At 33.1% G+C, this 26,389-nt stretch overlaps 4 protein-coding genes across 5 annotated transcripts; 3 read left to right on the forward strand and 1 right to left on the reverse strand.

Moving 5' to 3' along the window:
• Positions 1 to 537: 537 nt before the first annotated feature.
• On the reverse strand, positions 538 to 5,886 carry LOC121174910 (uncharacterized). Of its 2 annotated transcripts, none has more exons than XM_041015651.1 (7): positions 5,214 to 5,886; positions 4,560 to 4,710; positions 4,173 to 4,240; positions 2,101 to 3,367; positions 1,890 to 1,969; positions 1,434 to 1,611; positions 538 to 1,339 (listed from the first exon to the last, which is right to left on the reverse strand). In XM_041015651.1, the coding sequence occupies exons 2-7, from the start codon at positions 4,645 to 4,647 to the stop codon at positions 699 to 701; spliced, it is 2,322 nt and encodes a 773-aa protein (XP_040871585.1). In that variant the 5' UTR covers positions 4,648 to 4,710; positions 5,214 to 5,886; the 3' UTR covers positions 538 to 698. The 2 variants fall into 2 exon arrangements, with proteins under 2 accessions (XP_040871585.1, XP_040871584.1); XM_041015650.1 differs by having other exon boundaries at positions 4,506 to 4,710.
• A 502-nt stretch (positions 5,887 to 6,388) lies between these two features.
• LOC100776022 (UDP-N-acetylmuramoyl-L-alanyl-D-glutamate--2,6-diaminopimelate ligase MurE homolog, chloroplastic) lies at positions 6,389 to 10,402 on the forward strand. Its single transcript, XM_003524408.5, has 5 exons — positions 6,389 to 8,370; positions 8,579 to 8,695; positions 8,805 to 8,980; positions 9,765 to 9,910; positions 10,079 to 10,402. Exons 1-5 carry the CDS (start codon positions 6,582 to 6,584, stop codon positions 10,095 to 10,097), a joined length of 2,247 nt encoding a protein of 748 aa, XP_003524456.1. The 5' UTR covers positions 6,389 to 6,581; the 3' UTR covers positions 10,098 to 10,402.
• A 9,638-nt stretch (positions 10,403 to 20,040) lies between these two features.
• PIP1-5 (aquaporin PIP1-5) lies at positions 20,041 to 21,737 on the forward strand. Its single transcript, NM_001255575.3, has 4 exons — positions 20,041 to 20,437; positions 20,582 to 20,880; positions 21,013 to 21,153; positions 21,402 to 21,737. Exons 1-4 carry the CDS (start codon positions 20,110 to 20,112, stop codon positions 21,495 to 21,497), a joined length of 864 nt encoding a protein of 287 aa, NP_001242504.2. The 5' UTR covers positions 20,041 to 20,109; the 3' UTR covers positions 21,498 to 21,737.
• A 1,549-nt stretch (positions 21,738 to 23,286) lies between these two features.
• LOC121174911 (short-chain dehydrogenase TIC 32, chloroplastic) lies at positions 23,287 to 26,017 on the forward strand. The gene is made up of 8 exons (XM_041015652.1): positions 23,287 to 23,452; positions 23,851 to 24,082; positions 24,427 to 24,506; positions 24,662 to 24,815; positions 24,983 to 25,061; positions 25,183 to 25,267; positions 25,542 to 25,588; positions 25,710 to 26,017. The coding sequence occupies exons 1-8, from the start codon at positions 23,347 to 23,349 to the stop codon at positions 25,872 to 25,874; spliced, it is 948 nt and encodes a 315-aa protein (XP_040871586.1). The 5' UTR covers positions 23,287 to 23,346; the 3' UTR covers positions 25,875 to 26,017.
• Positions 26,018 to 26,389: the final 372 nt, after the last annotated feature.

Here is a 26,389-nt window from a genome sequence, read left to right on the forward strand (position 1 = left end):
TATCAGAAGTAATTTGTAATAAAAAATAGTTAATAATTTATAACTAATTATTTGTATATATTTTTTAATAATGACTAAAAAGTAATTAAAATACAAATTATAGAGACTAAAAATATCATTTTCAAATTATAGGGATTAAAAAAGAATTAAAATACAAACTAGAAGGACTAAAAAGATCTTAAAATGTAAACGATAGAGACTTAAAAAAATTAATTTCAAACTATAAAAACTAAAAGACACAGAGACTATAGAAATTAAATGAGTAATTTAACTTTAAATAATTATTAATATATAAAGACTTGTAAACACTATAATTCAACAACCTCGATCAACTTATATTGTTGACTTTCACAAACTGGTACTGGTCATGCAGACTTGTTTTGAATAAAAAAATAATTAAAAAGAGATGCATGTAAAGGCATCAAATATAGAATATTTGGACTGCATATTAAAAATACAAAAAATAATTTGTCATGGCATCAAAAGATTCTAAAATAAAACCTTTTAGGTACGCATAGTAACGGAGAATTTAGTTAGTTTGCATGAGAATTTAAATTCAAACTTTATTATTGTCATTGTACACGAACAAAAAATAATGAGAAAATGAAAATTTCATATTGTTGTGTATAAAAAATCATGTTGTACTGATACAAGTGTAATTTAGGAAGCGTAATGCCTGGACCAAATTTATGATTTATTCAGAAAATGGTAGCTTGATAATCTTTCCATAGTGCTTTATCATCCCACGAGTAATAAGTAGACATACTTCTGACATCCATCTCAGATGCAATTTCCAATACCATTTTTTCAAGAACATCTTTCTCCACCTCTATTGCAATATCTTCTGTAACAACTTGGATATTTAGCCACGAACCACGTCTTGCCAAGTCCTTTTCAGCAAGTTGTTCTAACGTTAAAGGTGATGGACGAGGGTGAAAGTGCAACTTAACTAGTTCTGTAATCTCTTTAACCAGAAGTTTCTTCACAACATATGCTTGGACATTTGGATTTTTTGTTGAAACATGAGGTGGGAATCCACAGTTCTGATATACCTGCATGAAAATTTCGATGACACAGTCATGCAAGATTCTACCACCAGAAAGTTGGCTAGTTAGTTCCTTCAGTTCAACAAAGGTGGATGGATCTAACAATTGGTCACATGATCTCTTCAGAGTAAGTTCATCCCATTTTAAGCTGAGAGCATGCAGAATTTCTCTTACATTGTGTAAGATGTCCTTGGAGAAGGTTAAATTGTTCATTGGATCCAAAGAGAGTCTTATAAGGTCTTCAAAATGGCTCTCTTCAAATTTGTCTTGCATTACTTGTATCGGTGACTCATCTGTGGAAGTCCGAAACTGTCATCCTTAGTAAATTGCTCAACAATAGAGTGAACATGAAAAAAAACTCGAATATGTCCAGGTTTAAAACCATACCTTGTTGAAAGGTGGTGATTTGTGGGTTGGTAACATCATCCTTAGTAAATTGCTGAACAACAGATTCAGCACTGGTGTGTTCAACTTTGTTTCCCATGTTTACATAATCATCTGTTCTCTGACGGGATGAAATAACATCTTGTGAAAAAGGAAAAGTCTGGATCTCTGGATGCAAATCCTAATCAACACCAAATTCCATTATTCACATCAAGGATAAAAAAGATAACAAATAATTTTGATGAATTTCACTAACGAGAAGTGTGAAAGCACTGTTAATTGGAAAACAATAGTTGAGATGGTGATAAAATACATATACATTTATACTATAATAAACTACAAAGTTGTAGAAAACTACTACATTGATTTTAAAAGGTAGCCAAATCCATATTTGATAAAAGTAAAAGATAGATCTCTATGTCACTTCAGAGTTCAGAGTAAATGCCAAAAACTATTTACCAGAAACGATCTACTTCCTCCGGTTATATCATTCATGTCTATGTTCCTAGTAGGGCTGTCCCTGTATCTGCCATCTGGTTCTGAAAACATATCCATATATTCTCTCATGTATATATATTATAACAATATTTTACAAGTTTCTTAGACCATGCTAAAGAATTGATGGATTACATAGATGATAAATGAGACATATTTATTATACAGAGCATACCTCTAGGAATATCATAATGTGCAAATAGACTGTCGCCAGGAACGCTATTTCTGATTCTAATATCTTCACCAAAAAGTTGCAACTTATCAGTATGCATGTTAACAATGGCCAATGGTGAATCCTTGATTTTCGGTTCCAAAAAGTTATAGGAGCCATTTTCCCCTTCTTTTGGAAGCCCCAACCTGGTTCTGTGGACCATTTGATAGTTGCTGTAATGTCTCATCCTTTCAGTAATGGAACTGTGCTTGCAGTACCTATGCATGCTTGGCAAGTACAAAGAGTCAGGACGAGGAATTGATCTCCCTAGAGAGTTTGTGCACTGTTCACATTCCTCACTTCCACAGTTTAACATCTGAGATGGGCCTTTCCTACCTTCAACATGTATATTTTCCTCAGAATGGCCAACTGAAGTATGGTATGAGTTCTTACTACGACTTTCACCAAATGAAGCAGTTTCCAGCCCCATACATAACTCAGAATCCTCCAACTTGATAATATTGTCCCTCTTCTTCAGATCAAGATATGAATTCAACCTTTTTCCAGCATTAGGATGGGCATTAATTGGTGAATTTCTCTCAGCAATTTCCAATTGTTTTACTTTTTGACCATCTTCCAAGCCCTGGGAACTGCAGGAAAATTTACTTGACATTTCATCATCTGTCCTCCACTGCTGTTCTTGTCTCCTTACTCTCATGACATGCTTCAATTTTCTCTTTATGCAACTAAAGGGAAAATATGAAGGCATAATATTTTGTGCATGAGATCTGAAGCTATCAGGCGAATGGGGAGGACTAGCAAAGCTTGTTTCCACATTAACAGTGCCAGGCTTCAAAACTACTATTCTGTTGGAGGACTGAGGCTTAACACTTAACCTCAAATCAGATCTATCAAAGGGCTTAAAAGGTTTTACACATTGTGTAGCATTACCATCTTGAGGCTTTTTTAATTTAGTCATCATTTTTTGCCTTGCCTGCTGATATGGTTCTTTCACTTGAGTACTTTGTAAGTCATGAATCTGTTTTACTAACAAAGAGTTGGGATCTTGCAAAAGTTTTATGAAAAGCTCCTTGTTTGAAAATAAAATCTGTAAAGCATCCAAGAACTGATTAGGCTCACAGTCTGCCCCATCTTTTCCCTGATAATTTTTATTCACAAATCTCGGGTCAACAATCATCTTTGTTACTTCTTCTCTCCAATCTGCTACCTGTTCATTCTCTATGCCGCTGATACTTTTACAACTATAATCTCTTCTTCTTCTGGAACTTACCTGTAGTTAGAATTCTTCCATGAGTGCTACTAAGCTATCATTGTAATAGGGTGAGAAGAATGCATGACACCATTTTTGCGGCATCTTGCCAACTATATGTGGCAATTTTAAAGCTTAATTAAAACTTCTAGATTTATAATTTATTATGCATGTATTTTATTTTTCATGAAACTAGTCAATAGATCATCAAAACAAGCCACTGATTTTTGAGACCAAGGCTGAAGGTGATTATTTTTTAAATATATTTGTAGGATGGAGTAATGGATGGGTTTCAGTGTTGTTTCTCTTCTGCTCATCATCACAGTACAAATAATAATTGAGGTCTTTAAGATTTAAATTTTAAAGTGCTACGTTATTAAGCAAAATTAAAAAGATTTCTTCACTTCGCAAAATCCTACGCCCTACCCCTACACCAATGTATTTGTGTGTGGGAAGAATTGAGAGAAAAACTAAGATAATAAAAGAAAAGAGTGGTTTATGTCAATAGTCAAGACAAAAATAAGATGGCTTATGTCAAGGGAGATGCTTTCCTCTAGGTACATTAGAGAGATAGTTAACAAATTTCTTTGACGTTTAAATTGAAATAACACGTACACTTCATAATTAATAATTAATTAGATACAAAGCACACTACAAGCAACTTAGACTACACGTAAACAGATTTAGGAAGAGGTAGGATGTGTGGCCGTGTAAAAAGGGTAAAACAGCATGCATTATGATAAATTTCATTAAGCAGAATTTTAAAAGCAAGGCTCATGTTATAACATCAATCTTAGAGAAGGAAGTGCGTTTGATCAGAACTTACACCAATTTGAAGGTACTTCTCATCAAATGTGCTAAGCACATCTGATCTACTTCTAGAATTTCCATTTCCTGCAGTTTGGAAAAAAAATTCACAAGTTCCAAATTATATCGGGACCAAATTGATTACATGTAATTTCCTCACCTTCAGAAAATTAAAATTGATTTAATGTGTAGCAGGTTTAAGTAAAAATATGGTAAATGGAGGCACGGGTTTTTGGCCCAGAAGACTTTAACTAAATGCAATATGCATCCAAGACTAAGAAACTCGCAACCTTTTTGGATGAAAATTCTACCACCCAGTAAGTTTAAGCAGTAAAAAACAAAAAAGTCTCACCATTAGCATGAGCATTCAGCCTCCTATTGGAAACCAATCTTCTGTCAGAATTACCTTCACGAAAATTGAAGATTCTTAACATTCGCCACGTACAGCCTGTCTCGTACGTTTGGCTAACCCGAGGAGGAGATCTTCTCGCCATGATAAAGTGGAAAGCTACTATCTGTGATCTTTTAGTCAAATTTAATTGGAAAAACACAAAAGTCTGTGCAGGCACAGAAAAAAGGAAAGGTTAATCCTTGTAAATGGGAAGTAACCAAACAATGTTCGGCTTCAGAATTCCATCCAAATGACAATAAAAAGTATCAGAATCTGAAGTACTAATTGATAATCAGTTTCAAACCCCACAAAAACCTTAAAACTTAAAAAGAGTTACAATTGAATGATCATACTTTCTAAAACTAAACAACTATACTAATATCTATAACCAATTGACAATTTTGACATATTCACCCAACCCCCGAACAAAAGTGAAATAAAACAATGAAAAAGTATCCACCTTGTCTGTAAAACACAAACACGTGAAGAGCAAAGTAAGTTACTTTCTGAATACCTAATGTGACTGAGGCCCAACCCTGACTGCAATCATTAAATTCAATAGTCCTTTTTTTTGCCTAGTTAATTCTAACAAGTATCATTGGTAAAATACGAAGTCTAACAAGTATCAATGGAAATAGCAAGTCTATAACAATTATACGTGAGAGATACCTGGATATAATACCCAAATTAAAGTCCTCCTGCAGCTTAAACAAGTGCATGATGAAGTAGATCTAGAATGGAATTTGAAAATGTGAAAGTGAAACACAAAAACACAGGAACACAGGGAATGTGTGTGTGTCTAAATAGTCAATCGGATTCTGATAGGGACATAAAATATTATGACAATGACAAGTAAATTGTAAAATATTTAGTGGTTGAGGAAAGCTTTTAGCTGAAGGCAACTTGGCTTGCTTTTGTTTTGTTATCCAATGTCTTTCTCTACGTGTCTATCACTTCCGAGCAATTGCAATTACAAATCCAAATCCACCCTCCTTTGCCAGTCTTTCTTAAGGTGAATTCGGGGGTGATATTCATTTAAAGAGTCGACTTCTTCCAACAGATACTCTTTTATATACACCAACCTAGAGATGAAACTTGTGACTACATGTTCAAGGAGCATGATTATCTGTCAATCATGGGCATCCTTTTCCTGTCTAGTGAGAGTTCTGTTCAGACCCACTATTTGTTGAATCCAGCTCTTTGGTTTTAAGGAATCTTCCGTCTTCCTAAGCTTGTCGTAGAGTGAGGTCTTTTGCTCGATGGGACGTCTTTCCATTCATTCATGTTTAGTATGGAACACCCCCTGGCCCCTGCACCTTGTTGTGCTACCAATGTGAACCGTTCATGTTGGTGGCTATGGTCCCGCACTCACTTATTATGTAGACTCATGTTAACGCTAACGTGAACAAGATTTTTTTATGACGGCTGTCACTTTTAATTTAGGTGCAACAACAATAATAACACCATTCTGTTATCGTTGCCTGTCATGGGATTCTAATTCTATTATTAATGACTACACAACTAACTGACAATTGCATTCTATTATTAATTTACCCTTCTTCTATACTGAATTTTGCATATAAGGCCTCTTTTGCCTCTAAGGCACAAAGAGAATTTTGCATTGACAGACAAAAGAGGAAGCTCTAGTAGGAATCCCTATAGCAAAGCACAATACTGGGTCTTTGTAGTAATTCGTATATAGAACAAGGACAAATTATAAATTATGATAAAATATCTTCACTTTTAATTCTTAATATCCTGAATAACATTTGTCATTTTTTCTTTTAAAAAAAAACTACATATAGCCATTTAAAGACAATTCCACTAAAGTGAATAATACACGTAAAATGATAAGACAAGTCCCCAATCCAATCTTATCTTCTCACGTACAATACTACATGATAGTTTGCCAACCTCATTTGATGCTACACAAATAGAAAGAAATTTGGGCCGAGCCCAAATGTGTATCAGGCAATGGCATAGCCCGTATGAGACACAAACCCCTATTGACTCTACTCGGCAGTAGCAGTGTCTTTGATGGCTTTATCATTTGTTGGTGTTCCACACTGGCTTTGTCCTACTCCTACAGCTGCAAAACTGCAACAATTTCACAAGCCTTCTACTTCCACTTCCACTCTTACACCCTTCTTTCCTTCTTTTTCATATCCCTTTGTTGTTTTCGTTCGGGCTCCGCGGGCCATTGGGCCTGATGGGAAGTTCTACCCAAGCCCAGCCGACGACGACCCTCCGGAAGCCGACGAGGATTCCTCCCACGGCTTTTCCACCTTCCAACAAATCCAGCGCCAAGCCCAACGCGCTCGCCAAATCGAAGAAGAAGACTACAAGAACAACCAGTCCACGTACCTCGCCGCCATCGCCGACGTCGAAGACGCCCCCGACAACGCCCCCTTCGACTCCTCCGAGGATGACCTCTTCGGCGAAATCGACAAAGCTTTAGCTCTCAAGCGCAAAGAATTCGTCTCCCAAGGCCTTCTCCAACCCAATCCCCCCAAGCAGGACCAACTCCCCGTCGCCGCCGTCGACGAGCTCCAACCGGACGAGCTCGGCGACTTGGAGGAAATCGAACGCCTCCAGGGACTCACCGGTGACGGTAACGGAAGCTCAACCGATTCTCCGTTTGAATTCGATTTTGACAGTTATGGTAAAAGTAAGGTTAGGATTGTAGAAGGGAAATTTAAGATGACTCTGGCTGAGCTTCTTGACGAGAGTAAGGTCGTGCCGGTGTCGGTTTCCGGTGATTTGGAGATTGAAATCACCGGAATTCAGCACGATTCGAGGATTGTTAGTTCTGGTGATTTGTTTGTGTGTTGTGTGGGGAGAAAAACCGATGGGCATTTGTTTCTGTCTGAGGCTGATAAGAGAGGTGCCGTTGCGGTTGTGGCTAGTAAAGAGATTGATATTGAGGACACTTTGGGGTGCAAGGCTTTGGTTATTGTGGAAGATACTAATGCTGTTCTTCCTGCTTTGGCTGCCTCGTTTTTTAAACAACCTTCCACCAAAATGGCTGTGATCGCGATAACTGGGACTTATGGCAAAACGACCACCACCTGTTTGATTAAAAGTTTGTATGAGGCGATGGGGCTGCGCACCGGTATGTTGAACTCGGTTGCTTCATATGTACATGGGGATAATAAGATGGACCTGGGTAACATGGTGCCGGATTCTGTTTTGGTTCAGAATTTGATGGCCAAGATGATTCACAATGGGACTGAGGCGGTGGTCATGGAGGCGGGTGGTCATGGGTTGGGGGATGGGAAGTATGATGAGGTTGATTTTGATATTGCGGTTTTCACTAATTTGAGTAAGGAGGAGGAGGGGGATAGGGACGCACAGGCTAAGTTGTTCTCGAGAATGGTGGATCCGGAGAGGCACAGGAAGGTTGTTAACATTGATGATCCAAATGCGTCATTTTTTGTGTCGCAGGGGAGCCAGGAAGTTCCTGTTGTGACGTTTGCAATGGAGAATAAGGAGGCAGATGTTCATCCCTTGAAGTTTGAGCTTTCTTTGTTTGAGACACAGGTTTTGGTTAATACTCCCACAGGGATACTGGAGATTTCGTCCGGTTTGCTTGGGAAGCATAATATTTACAACATCCTTGCTGCTGTGGCAGTTGGGATTGCTGTTGGGGCACCCTTGGAGGACATTGTTAGAGGGATTGAAGAGGTTGATGCAGTTCCTGGGAGGTGTGAGTTGATTGATGAGGAGCAAGCATTTGGGGTGATAGTGGACTATGCCAGTACTCCTGATGCATTGTCTAGATTGCTTGATTCTGTAAGAGAGCTTGGACCTCGCAGGGTTATAACTGGTATGTTTGTGTTGTGCTTCTCTTATTGCTGCAAAATATTTCCTTTCTAATTTTGGTTTGGACATGAAGAAATTAAACCAAAGCATTTTTCTGTTGGAAAGTTAAAACTCCATACTTATTTACATGCCTGGAGTGTGAAGACTTGTATTATTTAAGTCAAACATGCTTTCATTATTGTGCATGTCATAATTTCTTGTTCATTTTGAAGTCATTGGATGCTGTGGTGAGGGCGACAGGGGGAAGAGGCCTGTGATGACCAAGATAGCAACAGATAAAAGTGAAGTGACCATGCTGACATCTGACAATCCCAAGAATGAAGATCCATGTATGTATTTTGAACATAGAATAGAGCAATATATGAATATGCGTACTTTAACTAGCTGCTGCACAGCTTTGGAATCTAATTTTGACATGCTTCTTTGCTTTTTGCCCAGTGGATATATTGGATGATATGTTAGCTGGGGTAGGATGGACGATGCAGGACTACCTGAAATATGGAGAGAATGACTATTATCCACCACTTCCTAATGGTCATAGACTTTTTCTCCATGACATTAGGAGGGTAGCTGTGCGAGCTGCAGTTGCAATGGGAGAGGAGGGTGATATGATTGTAAGTTAATGAAGCCCTATTCTACATTTCACCTTCTAATATAGAATTGAGCTAAGTTGTGATGCCTGAGAAGTCACTTAATTGAAAGCATTTTGGTGCTTGTACTGCAAAAGAGATTTATAGTTTTTGGTTTTCTGAAAATTTTGATGGATATTTTAAGGTGTATGTCAAAGTGATATGTCAACGAAACTATACTGTTTAAGAGAAAAAAATAGGGAGAAGCTTAAATTTAAACACAATGAACAAACATTGCCACAATCCACAATAATAAATCTTATTGCAAGTGGATGATTATCCTCCAACAATCAACATTCAGTTTCATCATGGCACTTGGTGATCCTATGAAGTCATGACTTAGAGTTCCTACACAAATGTGGGAGTTCTAGTTTGTCTCAATTTGGTAGCCTTGCTTTAATTGAAGGCTTAACTGATCCTTTCCTTTTATTTTCTTGTGCGGTGATTGATGCGACACCATCCTAGTAGAGCATGTCCAAACTATTTTTTCTTTATGATTTGTGCTTATTGGAGTTGAGAAAACTTCATGTTTCCTGTCAGTCTATAAGCTTTAGATTGACTGTTTAAAAAAATAAACTACCGAAAGCATTACAACTGGAGTCTGATAACTTGTTTCCTCTTCTTGACATCTATATAAATTAATTCTTTAAGAGTATCATATCATCTATAAGTTGAAATAATGCACCAAAAAATTAATATAAACAACGAATTGTTAATTTGTGGGTTGTGATTTGTGAAACAAGGTTGTACTTTTATATGCATGGTGCAGGTGGTTGCTGGCAAAGGCCATGAAACATATCAAGTAGAAGGTGATAAGAAGGAATTCTTTGATGATCGAGAAGAGTGCCGAGAGGCATTGCAGTATGTTGATGAGCTTCACCAAGCTGGAATAGATACAAGTGAATTTCCATGGCGGTAATATCAAATGTTTTCCTCTTCAATGCCCTTTTGTAACTTGACAAGGCTGGTTATTGGCAATTAAGACCACACCTGCAACAAAATAAATAAAAGAAAAACACAGAATTGTCATGTGTTACCCATGAAAAAGAATAACATGTTTATTTCGTTTTTGTCTTGTCGCAGGTTACCAGAGAGCCATTGATACAAACGGCTGTTGTGATAAATATTGGATTGTTATCTTCGAGCAAGTATGAAGAAAAGGGCCTTTCCGTGGTTAGAGAGCTTTTCTTTGCAGGAGCTTGGAAAGCGCAAGCCCCAAAAATTAGGCGTCAGATTCCAGCCAAAAATAGGACGGTCGGCTTAGTACAGTTTATCCAACCATTTATTTTTGTTTATACAAATGTAGTCATAAGTTTTCTTCTCCCATTCTCCGTTGTCCTTTTCTACTGTAATTCTACGTCTTCTAACTAAATTATGGAGAGTAATGCAATAGTCAGCTTCCTCTTTCTTCGCTTTGTACAACAAATTCAGTCTTTATTCTTAGAATATGGATAAAATATTTTGAGAAGCTTCAGGAATGTCCAACAGGCAACAATAGGTTTGAGAAGCTTTGGAGTATCACTATGAGCACTGACATCCAGCACCAAAACTCTTCTTGGGTGGGCTCTTAAGCGGAACCTATTAAAAGGGACCACTTTGTTTAAAAAACATTAGTCAACCTAAACTACTAGCTGATATATTGACCAAAGTCAAATATAATTTATAAACAATCCAGATGCAAGGCGATTAATAGCATTTAAATTTAGTTTGGAATAGGTGAAAAATCTCCTCCAAAGAAGTCTGGGATCCCATGGCATGCAATCCAGCCCATTACGGATAGTTTACAAATGTATCGCACGTCAAAGTACTTCTAACTATTTTATTAACATAATTTGTATGACTAATGAAATCTCCTTACAAAAATTTTAACAGTCGAAGAAAAAGTGAAAATCAATTCACCAGTCAAAGTCAATTGAGTCTGCAAGAAAAACAAGGATATTTTGGGTCCAAAGAGAGTGATAGTTCCTAAAACATTTGAAGTAATTGCCATGCCTTTTAATCCGAATGAACTTTTCATATATGGTTGCCAAGACATTCACAAATGGAATTATATAAACCTAATGATATTTCTCGCTCGCAGAACAAATATTTGTCTGGAAGTACATAGCTAAGCCACTGTGACCTTTCAATATGTGCTGCTTTTGAATTACAATTCTAATGCGGAGTGAGGATAATTAAGCTATACTTGTGATGGGTGAACAGAAAGTTTTGTGATGTAATCTGTGGGGGGCAGAAAAAGAAAAGGTCAGACTTGGCTTTTAGTTCCTATATTTTAATTACTTGAGCCTTTTTAAGTCAGTCGTAGCTTTAATTTTTGTATGTTTGAAAGATGTTAGATTTTGATGATCTTTATTGTAATATTTTGATCTGTACAATAAGTGTATAAAATGTTTAGAATTATCTGATCCGGATGCTGTAATATCTTTTTTTCTTGATTCTTGAACGCCATATCTAAAAGGTGCTCCTTTTCATGTTTACTTGCATTTCAGCTTTTTCAAATTTATCTGCAAACATACTAGACAGACATATAATACGAAGTTTCTTTTTGATATCTATTCATAGCCTGCCTGGGAGAAGCTATCATGCATGTATTTATATACTATCAGGCAGCGTGCATTTAATCACCATTCTCTTTGGTTGGTTATTTTATGTAAAGGGAATTGCTCTGATAATCACAATTCACAGTTCTCCAGATAGTATATACCTAATCTCAAAGTATAGTTATTTTATTTGAGCTTACACTATTATCATTGGGAAATGGTTTTATGGCAGCAGACATGTGATATTCTTTAGTGGTGTCCATTTCATGAAACATTTTGATCTACTTGATACAATTTTTTCATACGTCTCTTGGAAGACAAAATGAACTAGCAATGGTTTCCATTTGTTCTGTGTTTCTTGTGTTTACTTTTTTTTTTTTTGAAATCATGCTTAATGCAACCAATCCAGAATATTGAAACTAAAAAAATGTGCAAAGAATGCTGAAATTTCGCTTAAGTTCATTTTTGGAAAAGTTGCTTAGGAGAGTGAAGGAATTTTGGGTTCTAAAAATATCATTTTACTGGTTCCACTACCACTAATACAGTAGTGGTTATTGCTAAAAAGTATAAACTAGTAGAAAAGCAGAGCCTCTTATTGCAGTACCAGTTGATGAACCTTGGAGGTGGATACTTCTGGTCCACATTCACTGTAGTTAGTGTTTTTAGGTACTCATGCTGTAACTTTTAAATAATCAAACATTAGACAATTCAAATTTCGATATAAGTCGATTTATCGAGATAAAATGAGTCACTTTCTCCGACAATTCTGATTTGTTTACTGTGTGAATGCATGGAAATATTTACTGTATCCAACACGGGTGATGCTTCTCATGGCCAATGATTGCTCGTGGCTTTGGTGAGAATTAACTTGTACTTGTCTGTTATTGACTTTGGCAATTCTGCTCTTCAGACAGTGAAAACAAATTATTTTGTGACTGAAAAAAGCAACATGTTTGAAGCATGGTTTACTAAGATGATTTGTGGGAATACTTCTCTCTTTTTATTTTCTTTTAAGACTAAAATATGCTTTTAGTTTCTATAAATATTGAAAAGTTTGGAATCTCATCCTATAAAATTTTTGGTATGTTTTATATTTTTATAAAATTGAAATGTGTTATCTTTTTTACTCGAAGTTTGACTTGACCGAATCCGAGCCTATGTGACATTTTTTAAAACTTATATTATAAGTTAAAATATATTTTTTGTTCCTATAAATATTGAAATGTTCGGAATCTGATCGTACAAAATTTTGAGTCTTTTTGTTGTCCAGGAAAACTTGAAATCTACTACTTTTTGGCCTGGATGTAGGTTCGGGTATCCGAACCTATGTCAATCTTTCATTGGTTTCATTAATGACTATGAGAGTGAGTGATTTTTTGGGGTTGAAAAGCACCAAAAAATGTATAAAAATATCGGATACCCAAAAATACCCACTCTTATAACTATCAATGGAACCAATAAAGAGTGACACAATTTCGGATATCCAAACCTACGTTCAAGTTAAAAAGTAACATATTTTAATTTTTCGAGGAGAAAAAAAGATTCAATTTTAGAAGGATGAATTTCAAATATTTTGATAGTTATATAGACGAAAAACATATTTTAGCCTATAATTTTAAGTTTTAAAAAATGTCATGTAAGTTCGGATTTGTCCAAACCTGACTTTAGACCAAAAAATAATATATTTAATTTTATGAGAACAAAAAATATATCAAAATTTTTATAAGAACGGATTCCAAACTTTTCGATATTTATAAGGACAAAAATATATTTTAACCTTCTTTTAATTTTTATTTTTGGAAGGTATGGCCAACCAGGCAACCAGCACAACTATACATTGTTCCATGCTTTCTTACTGGTTATAAATTTAATTGAGGAAAATAGTTTGAAAGAATTTTTTTTCCTGTGAAAAAGAAAATGATATCATCTACAAGTATAATATTGCAATGCAGCTAAATTATTAGTCAGTTAGGGATCAATGATAATGGTACACCTCATTTTTAGATTATATGAGTGGAAAGAAGAAAAGAGATTGAGAAAAACAAAATTAAAACAGAAAAATATAAATATGATAAATAATGTGATTTAAAATCAAAATAAATTATAGAAATAATGTGCTTGCTTTTACTTCATGTTTACGAAAAATTGATTAAAATCTTCGTGTTAAAAGCAAAGCAACAAAACATAGCCTTTACTTTTTTCATGGTTTTATGCACGCTACGTGGTTTCAATGCAAAATCAAACCTAATGAAAGAAAAATGAAATGGGAGTGGGAAAATTATTAGGTAACCTTAGATTGTCATGTGTATGTAGTTTAGGTCAATCTCTACATAACATTAGTTAAATTTTTTTAATTTACAAGAAAAATAATAATACTTAAACATATGTCATATGAAAATTAGATGAAACTATAAAGATATGTTTGATCTGCTAAAAAATAAGGGACCGAACAATAAAAAAATATTTGTTTAATGTTTGATTTAAAAAATGATTGAGAGACAATAAAAAATAAAAAATGATGGACTAAACAAATATACAAAAACTTGTAACTCACTAAATCTCATATAACTTTTTGTCAAGTTTTTAACAAAAGTAAAAATACAATATTATTCTTATTTTCTGACTTTTTATTATCTCACATCTTTTTTTCTTTTTCCACATGTGTCTCATTCTCTAAACTTCCATCTTCAAATGTCAGACCTTGGCCGCTGGTGAGGACCGCCTTAGCCGACGACAAGAGTTGTATGAACTGTTGTTGTTTCCTTTTTGCTCAATGTTTCTTTCTTTTCATTATTAATTTATTCAAATGCTCTCATGGTCCTCTTCCTTCTTCTTGTTATGTTTTTTTCTTCTTTTGGCTAACTCCAATGAGACCGCGTTGCACCGTCGTGCCGTCGCTGCCATCGCATGATCCTATGGCGGTCTTGCGCCACCAGACCCTACACTCAGTGGCGTCAGGGGCTGCGCCTCCTCCATAGAGGTGTCTCTCCTTTATTGTGCTGTCAAAGTGCTCCCAATGCACCTAAGATTTTATAGTGAAATTTACATTATTTTGTTTAGTACATAAACATATTAAACAAGATAAAACACAACTTATATTATGTATCGACCACCAAATAGCGTACCCAAAAAATTGTCAGATGACCGAACTGGTTCAATGATATTCTCTCTATCTTATTTTTAGTAAATTAGGCGCAACCTAATAATTATAGATCAATCAATAATTTCTGATGAAAGTTAGATGGAATAGGAATTAAAATGAGTTAATTAAGAGAATTTAATTCAATTGGTGAAATAGAAATGTGAAGTGTTATAAATTCTTTGATATCTTTATTTAATTCATATGAATAAAAAATATTAAATTGAGTTAAATATTGAAAAAGAGGATTTTGTCCTCGTTCATATATGCTGCTCTAGTTCTATTGAAACAAATTGTTTTATGTGAAAGATACATGTTATTTCTTAAAAAATATTAAATATTTTACTTATTTATTAGACGATGATTGATAGTTTCATATGCATGAGGACGTGGACATTTCTAATTCTGGTATTTCGTGGACTAGAGGAGAACCAGAGAGACCATCAATGTGCACATCTCATATCGGATTCCAACAACATAATGAAATTGATCGAAGAATGAAACTAGAAGGATAATGTACAGTGTACTAGTGACATAATTCGTTGTATATTTTATTTTGGTACATAATTCGTTGTATGATCTTTTGGAATCGGGACCAAATCGTTGTATCAAATGAAACCAATCCTGCCAGCCTGCCCCACTTAGCCACCCACGTAGGAAAAGTCTCTATATTTTTCTTTCTGGCAGAGAGATACCGTTAAGTTCAACGTCTAAATTGTTTTTTTTTTTTTAATTTAAATGTTTGATTGGTTTAGACAAAAAAAAATGTTTCAAGAACACTCATTATGTTATAATACACTTAGAGAAAAAAATAAATAGAAAAATATAAATACTATACAATTTATAATATGATAAGAGAAAAAAATAAAAATAAAAGTGTTAATGGATTGTTTAAAATAAGTAGATAATTGTGCATCATTGCTTTCTAAATAATTAAGGAAAAAATTCACCAATGAATTAGAATCATTCTCAACGTTTCGTCAAAACTGGAAAGTGTCCAAATTTATGGTTCATAGCCGATCTTATTATAAAACTATGTTATGCATTTCAAAGTAATTTTTAAAGTAAAATAAATTTAAAGAAGAGTAATGTTAAATCACTTAAAATGCACGGGTGGGTTTTATGTTAGATACTAATTTTTAAGGGCCTTGAAAATGTGAAAAGTAATTCATTCTATTTTTGAAAAAGTTACACTATCACAATGTAAAAGGAGTTTGTAAAAATAATCACAAATATTCAAGAGAAGAATATTATCCACAGTTAAGTTTAAAAATAAAAAATAAATTTAATAATTAAATAAAATAATTATGAATTTATATATAAATGAGTTAATTAAACTAAGCAAACCAATAATCCCGTTAAAGTAGTAAATCGATATTTCCTGGGATGTATTTCCATAAATGTAACTAAAAGGTGCTAAATCTTGTAATTATTATTTTTTGTAGTATACTTAATCTTGTGTGTTCCATTTATTAGTCTTGTGTGCACAGAGTTGCCAACAAATTATCATATGATGATGATATGTTTGAGTCTGTATGAAGATCATGGAACCAGTCTTAATTTTATCCATCTACTGAGTTATCCAGGTTAGAATACATACAGGACTTCCCAAAATTCCACAAGCTTACAGTTTAGAAACAACAGACAAGCTGTGACAATAATATAAATGTGCTGAATGTTTTAATATTTTTTATTGAATAATATTTCTCCGTATATATCCATTTGATGAATTATTACATTTGTTTATTATATATCTCGTTCAAATAAATTTATAATATTATTTTTATTGTTCTTGCCAGCGCTGAGCTCTAGGCATTTAGTCTGCCACAAAGCTTTATATTATTAAATGTCTTGTGTACATATCTTGAAACAGGTGGTTCACTGTTTAAGTAAAAAACCAATTAATTGTAAAAGAAAGTAAAAAAAAAAAATCAATTTGTTTCTCACATAGGATTCGATCGTATAAAAAAATTAGTTTTTTTTATATGAAAATAGTCTTTTCAAATCTAAATTTAATTCATTTCCTTAAATTGTTAAATGAAAAATATACTATATAAAATTATATATTTTAAAAAAATTAAATTATAATTTTGTTTCTCTTGTCATTTCACGTTCATGATTCTAAGATATTTAATTCTCTTATTTTTTATAATAAATAATAAACTATTAGACAACTAGTTTATTTTATTAATTTTATAAATATTATTTTAAATGTATCATTTGTTAATAATTATTAATTATTTCATATTATAAAAATTTATAAATTAAAATAAAATATTCAATATTTATTTATTAATTGATGTAATTATATTTATTTATATAATTAGAGTAAAAATAATTTTTATATTAAAATAAATTTATAAAATAATTTTTATAAATAATTTATATATTAATTTATGAATTTTAATTATAAATTGGTAAAATTAAAATAAAAATACATAAACTATTCAAAAATAAAAATGATATAAAATAAAATTTAAAAGATTTATATATTAATTTTTTTTAATTTATAAATTTTTATAATTAAAAATAATAATAACTCTCCACTAATGATATATAAAATAGTATTTATAAAATTAATTAAATAAAATAAATATTTTAATAATTTATTATTTTACTTTTAAATAAAAGTTCATTAATTTAACTCTTACCGATATGTAAAAAAATATTTCCTTACAAAAATTTGAAGTCTAAATTAAAATGGTGAGCATTTTTTCTCTAAGTTTTATATATTTTTTAAATAAGTATAATTAATTGTTCCATTCGACGGGATTTAGGATAATTTTATCTCTATCCTAATTAATGAGAAGTTTACACGCAGGTCCTCCAAGATATAATTTCTCCCAACAGGGCATCGCTTGAGAATGAGCTGTTACGCATAAGTTATATAATAAAGCTACTCTGGCTTTTCGTATACATGTTATGATAATAATGACAATGAAGATTTGTTCCACCATAATCAGATTCGTGGAATATTTGAAACACAGCTAAAACAATATAGCGCCACAACATTCCTCTTGTTCATCAAAATAATACAGATGTATGATCAAGGACAAGAATCCCTAAAATCATTGAAAATCTCCAAAAAAATAAATGCACTTGTGGATTATGATGCAAGTTATGCTTCCCTTTAATATCAGAATACTACCTTCGCTAATTAACAATTTACATGTATTCTAAAATGATTACTAATATTTAATATTAATGTTATCTGCACTTGTTCGGCTGTTACTTGGCAGTCTAAAGAATGAGTAATTGAAAGGAATAGTCTGATGTTTAAGTAAGATCTCCATCAGAATAATAAATGAAAATATTAAATAAAAATAAATAATATATTATTTTGAGATTTTCATAATTATTTATATATACTTCAGTCAACTTTGAATCTCATATCTTATTATCTCATTAGGTAATATGTCCTTAAGCACCATTAAAAAGGTTAAATGATTGTTATTAAGATAATATTGACAATTTACTAGGTGAGATATTTGGGAGTTGTTTCAAGTTAGGAGAGCACTTGAGTATTCATCCTAGTAGAGTACCTAAACACTTTGAAAATTTATCTTTGATGTTTAGGCAAGGATAATACTAAGGTATTCGATCTAATTGAGTATCTAAATATTTTAAGAGTTACATTTGGTGGTTAAATTAATTAAGAGTATGTTCAAGTATTTGGCCCAATTGAATACTCAAATACTACTTAAAAAAAGATGTTATCGAGTGTTCAGTTTGGTCAAATATACATATAATATATAAACTAAAGAATGATTAGTAGTAAGTATAAAATACTTTTAATTAATATAAAATATATAAATGTGATTTGTTATATGCTAAAGTATTTTTTTTAAAATAAGTTATAAGTAGTGCGGTATTTTTCGTAAAAACAAATTTAGTTATTTTAAGCGAGAGTATATATGAAAAAAAAATTAATTGTAATTAAAATTTATCAAAACATCAATAATTTTAGAATAGAAAAAAAGAGGCTAAAACATTGACACTACTATACTTTGGATCGAGAGTCGTAGTAGTTAACTTCATTTGATATTTTTAATCTCATTTAAACAATAAATTGTACAGTATTTATTAAACTATCTTTCACGCTAATTGACGAAAGATTTCAATTCTATTGATTTTTTTTTTAATTGAGAATATTCTTTTATTGTTGATCACGTGAGAATCAACCGGGGCTTGTTGAATTATGATGGAGTTTGATTAATGGAAGGGTCTTTTATCATTATTACAGGGAGAGATCCTAATGTAAAAGATAGAAGACATCTTTGGTGTAACGTACAGAACAGTAACACTAACGTGAACTGTTGCAACAGAACAGGCACAAGCACAATAACTACAAACGATAATGACCACAGAACAGAAAGCAAAACTACCATGTGCCTGTCACTTTCCCAACGGCCATTTCTTCTGCCCCTTCCGATTTCTTTCTTTTATCCTGTGCCTCTCATTTTCCTACCGTTAACATATATGCCCTTCGTCTTTTTGAAGTCAGAGAAAGTTAAACTTTAACCAAACCTCAATCAAACGCAACACTATGTTCATATTTAATGAGTATTGACTCACTCTGCATATAACCGGCGTTTTTTTGTCATCACAACTAACATGATATCATTATGTTTATAAGAGAAATATTACCAGTGCAAGTTAATTATATAACTCATTAATCATATTTAATAAATATTACTAGTCCGGTTCTTATTTTTTCCTAGTACAGTACTCACTAATATTTTACTGAATAAGGATTAGTTTTGATACAATTAATTTTAGATACTCATTAGCGAATTAATATATAAATAAATACTTAATTATTTATCTTAAATATACCATACCTGGTAAGACCCCATCGCATATGAATATATGATAATATAATTAAATCTTTACGTAGTCACAGACTTATTCACGTATACGTAGTTGTCCATGCTAATAGAAAAAATTAAATTGTGTATTTAAATTAATACTGGTATGAATTATATATTTACACGTCCTTTTTATTGAAAAGTGTAAAAAATAATATTATAAATACAAAACATTAAAAAGACAAAAATATTAGAGAGAAATCAGACATCCAGAAATCTGCTGTGGAAACAAAGGAACCAGCAAGTACCTGCTCACAAAAATTACACATATCTTTATTTTATTTTTATTTGACAGCTAAACTAAACCCACGTCTTATTAATATTTTAATCTGAAAAGTACAATAATCAAAATCAAAGCATAACAGTACAGTAGCTCTTTGCTAAAAACAAAAAAGAAACAGTCACAGTTAAGTTTATAATAATTATTATTACCCTGGACAGGACAGGAAATAAAGGATGGACTTGTGTTGCAGTTTTGAGTTTCCTCTTTCCACTGTATATATAATAAGACCATTCTCTCAGCCTAGCTAATAAGATTTGTGAGAGAAAGGGAGAAAGGGTGTGAGAATGGAGAGCAAAGAGGAAGATGTAAGGGTTGGAGCAACTAAGTTCTCAGAAAGGCAACCAATTGGTACAGCAGCTCAGGGTGACAAGGACTACAAAGAACCACCCCCAGCACCTTTGTTTGAGCCTGGTGAGCTAAAGTCATGGTCCTTCTACAGAGCTGGAATTGCTGAGTTTGTGGCCACTTTCTTGTTCCTCTACATTACCATCTTAACTGTCATGGGTGTCAACAGGTCACCCTCCAAGTGTGCCTCTGTTGGCATTCAAGGCATTGCTTGGGCCTTTGGTGGCATGATCTTTGCCCTTGTCTACTGCACTGCTGGAATTTCAGGTACCCCTCCTTTTCCTTAGAATTTTAGGTTGTCTTTCACTTATATACATAATTTTTACCATTTTACTTGTGGATGTGGGATCTGAAACAAATTTTTTTGTTGAAAGGTTTTGAACTAAGCCAGATCTGTGTTTGTTGTTTCAGGGGGACACATCAACCCAGCTGTGACCTTTGGTCTCTTTTTGGCAAGGAAGCTGTCCCTCACAAGGGCGCTGTTCTACATTATCATGCAGTGTCTTGGAGCCATCTGTGGGGCTGGTGTGGTGAAGGGATTTGAGGGCAATGCTAGGTATGAGATGTTCAAAGGTGGAGCCAATTTTGTGAATTCTGGATACACCAAGGGTGATGGACTTGGAGCTGAGATTGTTGGCACTTTTGTTCTTGTCTACACCGTTTTCTCTGCCACTGATGCCAAGAGAAACGCTAGAGACTCACACGTTCCTGTATGCTATACTCTTTCCTTTTCCCCACTACAATATTGCATTCATTCCATTAATTTGGCTTATAAATGAGTATATATTCTGACTTTGTTATTAATGTGGTTAATTTATGATGGTATGATATAATAATTGTAGATTTTGGCTCCACTTCCCATCGGATTTGCTGTGTTCTTGGTCCACTTGGCTACCATTCCCATCACAGGAACTGGCATTAACCCAGCTAGGAGTCTCGGAGCTGCCATCATCTACAACAGAGACCATGCATGGGATGACCAAGTATGTTTCTTACTTCCTTTTTAAGACTTTAAATTTTGTTACATATATTCCCATTAGCATAGGAAAATAAGGTAAATAGTTATATTGATTTTTATAATAATTATGTTAGAAATATTACCAATACTGACTTTTGATTCCCTTAACAGTATAAAACATTTTACTAATAACACATTCTAATCATTAAACTCTATAAAAAAATATATATGCCTTAAATAATAATGTAATTTTTTTTATTTTGTGGTTTATAGTGGATTTTCTGGGTTGGACCTTTCATTGGAGCTGCCCTTGCTGCTGTGTATCACCAGATAGTCATCCGAGCCATCCCTTTCAAGACAAGGGCTTAGGCTCTTGTTTTTGTATGTGCTTGCTTGTATTAGTTGTTATTTATGTATCTGGAGTCTTCTTCATTTGGAAATTCATGTGAATCTTTTTGTTTTAATCCATTGTATGGATGTAAATTATGACATGATTAGTTCCTTGATTGTATTTGTGACACTCTGAATGGATTACTTGTTTTATTTTATTTGTTTACAATGGATTACTTCTTTTAGCTTCAATAGAAAGAAAATGATATACTTCGATACTATTAAAATCACGTGGAGTTTCTGATAGAAAATGCCTGGAAATTTTGCAATCAATCTTATTCGAAGGTTTAATTACTTATTTGATGGATAATCTTTACCTTCCACAGTCCCTGTAATTAGAAACTACTTTTTAGGTGATATGATTCATATGAACTAAAACAAAAATTAAAAATATACGTATAAAGACTAAAATTAGTAATTTTCAAGGGTAATGACTAAAAACGCAATATTCTTCTTTAAAGTATAAGTAGTTTTAGTACAAATTAAACTTGAGAAGTATTTAATAATTCTGCATTAAAAAAAATTTGTTGTGCCAAAGGAGTATCATAATTTTTTATTTATTTAATGTGTGCTCTTTTTTTCTTTTTTAATACTTCGAATACCAATGCTTCGAATCTAGGAATATACACTATATTACGTAAGAAATTATGTAAGTGACTACCATTAATAGGGTAATGTTTATTATTCTACATCGTGTGTCATTAGATTAAACACAATAAGTGGAATTTGTGTCAATTGATTAAACAAATATGATAAATGAATCATTATTTAAACAACTCCTACAACAACACTGTTCATCCCAAGTCACAGGTCGACATTGTCTCGCCATGAGTCAAGGTACCAATGTCCACATTGCGATATGTGTAAATTGAACCCTAATTTATATAATACATAATTTGCCTAATGATTTGTGAAGTCATATGTACAACTCTAATTGAGTAACAATTTTTTTCACCAAATATTTATTATATAAGGTCAAATTCAACGTTTATGTATGACCACCTCTCATTATTTTATTTTTCTTCCACTCTAATTGAGATCTCCCATTTTGCCGTCTGAAAATTTCACTGTCTCTGGCTCACAGTTTCACCACTCAACATGCACAATGCTTACATGTTTAATGTGAAAAAAATGTTGTTCCTGATGCAAACCATGAAAATAGGAAGCTAATGACTCTATCTGATCATTCATAAGCATGAAAATCACTAATGTCGTCCAAATAAGATTTTTGTGAGTCACGGTCCTTGAAATTAATTTACTTTGGTATTGTTCATACAAAATTATTTTATTTTAAACAATATAATTATGTCAAAATTACTTTTCATAGATGTTAAACTACATATATTTTTATAATTTAATTATTGAAAATCAATTTTATAAACTTATCACTCGAATATACACTAATTTCACATAAAAAATTGCACTAGTATATTTTAACTTTTTGGTATGAGATCACATATATCCTTTATAAGACGAGATTATTTTATTCGAGTTAGTTAAAATTTAACAAGCAATTATTTGATTAAGTAGAAACAAGAAAGAAAAGGGTAAAAAGCTATGAATAATTAGTATTTTTTTTATATGATTGTAAAAGAAAAATAAAGAAAAAAAAAACAATAGAAAAACACATAACAAAATAAAGGTATTTTCCTTAAATGGGGTGTAGGTTTAGTTTTTTTCCTTAAAAATGTGATAATATGGATAGTCCGCAATTCAACGAGTCCATAAAGTATTAATACAAATTTAAATATATTATCTGAAACAGTATTTGTCACAAACTTACCCTGATTAATTAGTGTTTTGACTTGTTTGGTGTGCAAAAGTAAAAATGTGGTTTCTTGGTTGGAAAGGGGCATCAGGGTTCTCAGCCTCTTCCACAGCCGAACAAGTCACTCAAGGGATTGATGGAACCGCCCTCACCGCCATCGTCACAGGTCTTTCTTCCCTTTTCTTTTATTTTCTGAAAAAAATATAAAAAAATCCTATCATGTGTTTTTGGGTGCTGAGAAAATTGGGTTGTGTGTGTTTGCATAAAAAGCTTTACCACTTGAAGCAAGTTTAAATCTTTAAAGGGCGTGTGTCCGAGGATGCCATAGTCTACTTGGAACACTTATGTGGGATGAAATGAAAGATGACAGAAGTTATTTTCCTTATGTTGTTTTATAGTTTAATGATGATGCATCACTTATGGCTTATTCAATGATGACATGAGTTTTGTTGAATTATTGAACAAATCAGATCCCATGTAACCTGTTATAATTCAGATGGGAGTTTGAATTTTGTACTGGTTTCAACTATACCATGATTCAGTACTTATTTAGTCCATTTTTAGGAGCAACAAGTGGCCTTGGTCTGGAGACCACCCGGGTTCTTGCATTGCGCGGTGTCCATGTTGTTATGGCAGTAAGGAGTCTGGACAGTGGTAAGAATGTCAAAGAAACAATACTTAAGGAAATCCCCTCGGCTAAAATTGATGTCATGGAGTTAGATCTAAGCTCTATGGCATCGGTAAGGAAATTTGCAGCAGATTTTAATTCTTCTGGTCTTCCACTCAATATCCTAATGTAAGAACTTTTAACTCTATCTGTTTTAGATATCTTAGGTGATATTTTTTGTCTCTGTGTCTCCAAGTGGTTGAATATGACTGGCTGATGTCATATCTTTCTGGAAAGGTGGTTGTTGCCAACTTTTACTACTTTCTTTTTTGACTGGGTTTGATAAACTATACCTGTAAGATTATTCCCTTGTTCCCTTTCACTCTGAACTCTAGTTGGCATATTGCATGGAAAGAAACTCCTGTCTGTTTTAATGTGTTGATTGCAGATTCCTCATTTGAAGTTGAAACAAATAATATTCCTTTTCTTTTTTTGAAAGTTGAAAGAAATAATACTCTTTCTTTCCTTTGAAGTAACAATGCAGGGGTGATGGCGACTCCATTCACACTTTCCCAAGACAATATTGAATTGCAGTTCGCAACCAATCATTTAGGTATTATATTGCATGTTTACCTCACATAAATGTTAGATTTCTCTGACCTCATTTCTGCAACATGTCTTTCTAAATGATGTATAACTGAAAGTTGTTATTCTCTAATAATATACAAAATTACTTTGAAGATTAATAATTTAATACTATTTTTGCAGGCCATTTTCTCTTGACAAACCTTTTATTAGAAACTATGAAAAAAACAGTAGGGGTATGCAACCAGGAAGGAAGAATAGTTATTCTATCATCAGAGGCACACAGATTTGCTTATCGTGAAGGGATTCAATTTGATAAGATCAATGATGAATCAGGGTAATGGTCTGGTTGGAATGATAAATCAATGATAAACCTTTTCCCTATTTGGCTATTTTCTACTAAGCTCTTGCTATAAAAATTCATAATAAATGTATATTATTCATGTCCAATGTTTTGAGTCCCCAAAATTGCATAATTTCCTTCTCTATCTGAGTTTTATACAGGTATAGCAGTTATTTTGCTTATGGACAATCAAAGCTTGCTAATATCTTACATGCAAATGAGCTTGCAAGGCGCTTGAAGGTATTATATTCATGAAAAATCATCTCTAATTTATGGAATTTCATTGATTCCACTTTATAATGGTGAACAACTTGTTGGTCAAGTTTGATGTAGAATCGTTGCATATTCCTTTGTTTGACAGGAAGAAGGAGTGGAAATCACTGTCAACTCCCTTCATCCTGGATCAATTATTACAAATATTCTGCGATACCATGATTATATTAATGGTGAGTATCTATACCATTTAATTAGACTGCAAGTGTGTTTATTGAAGTATCCTTGCTTTTGGAAATAAGGTTTGATGACCGGTTCAATAGAGGTTAGGCATAGGTAACATTGACTGATCTACATAATGCATATCAATAGGCTTACCATGCTATGTATATCTTGTAAAAAGACAAAGAGAAGCAAAACTGATGTACTAGCTGGTAATTCTTATACACAATTGGTTGCATAATCTTTTGAATTTACATTCATGTATCTACTACTTGGTTTGTGCAGCCCTTGCTAACATGGTGGGCAAGTACTTCCTTAAAAATGTGCAACAGGTATTTTGTACATACAAAAATATATTAAAGCAACGTGAGGGTTGCATGCCTTCTACTGTTGCTAATCTAAATGTTACACCAGATTTTTAGTAGTAATTGAATTGTTGGGGCATGTTTGTAGGGAGCTGCAACTCAATGTTATGTGGCATTGCATCCACAAGTCAAGGGAATATCTGGTGAATACTTTATGGATAGCAATAAGGGAAACCCGGCCTCTCTGGCTAAAGATTCAGAGCTGGCAAAAAAACTATGGGAATTCAGCTTAAGCCTGACTAATCCAAAGTAGCTTAAAGGTTTGACTAGAGGAAGCTTCATAAATGCCAACATTATTGTATTGGAAAACAAGTTTCAGCGAATTAGAAATTTATAGTGGTGTAAGCTTACAACTTGAAGGTTTTTATTAATTATTACAGCTCAGACTACTATCCATTACAGTATTGTTTTGGTACCGTTATTGTTGAAAATCAAGCAGTATACATAATTAGTTTCAAACTTGACTCCATAAGTCCCTTCTGCATTGATATCGAAATCATTACGGAAGAATTGTATTAATGTAATCGCTACATATTATTACCACATTGCGGCCATACTTTTTTACTTGTGAATACTATCCACTCGGCAAATTTGACTGTGTGTTTGATTAAGAGTGTGTTTGGTAAAGAAGGATCAGAAGGAATGAAAGTGTGAAGAATAAAAAGAAATGAAAGAATGTAAAGTAAAATGATTTGATAGAGATCAAAATGATTTGATAAAGATCAATGTAAAAAAGATGAAATATTTGAATCAAAGTAATTTGATAGG

This window comes from Glycine max, chromosome 5, assembly GCF_000004515.6.
Source record: "Glycine max cultivar Williams 82 chromosome 5, Glycine_max_v4.0, whole genome shotgun sequence".
NCBI lineage: Eukaryota > Viridiplantae > Streptophyta > Magnoliopsida > Fabales > Fabaceae > Glycine > Glycine max.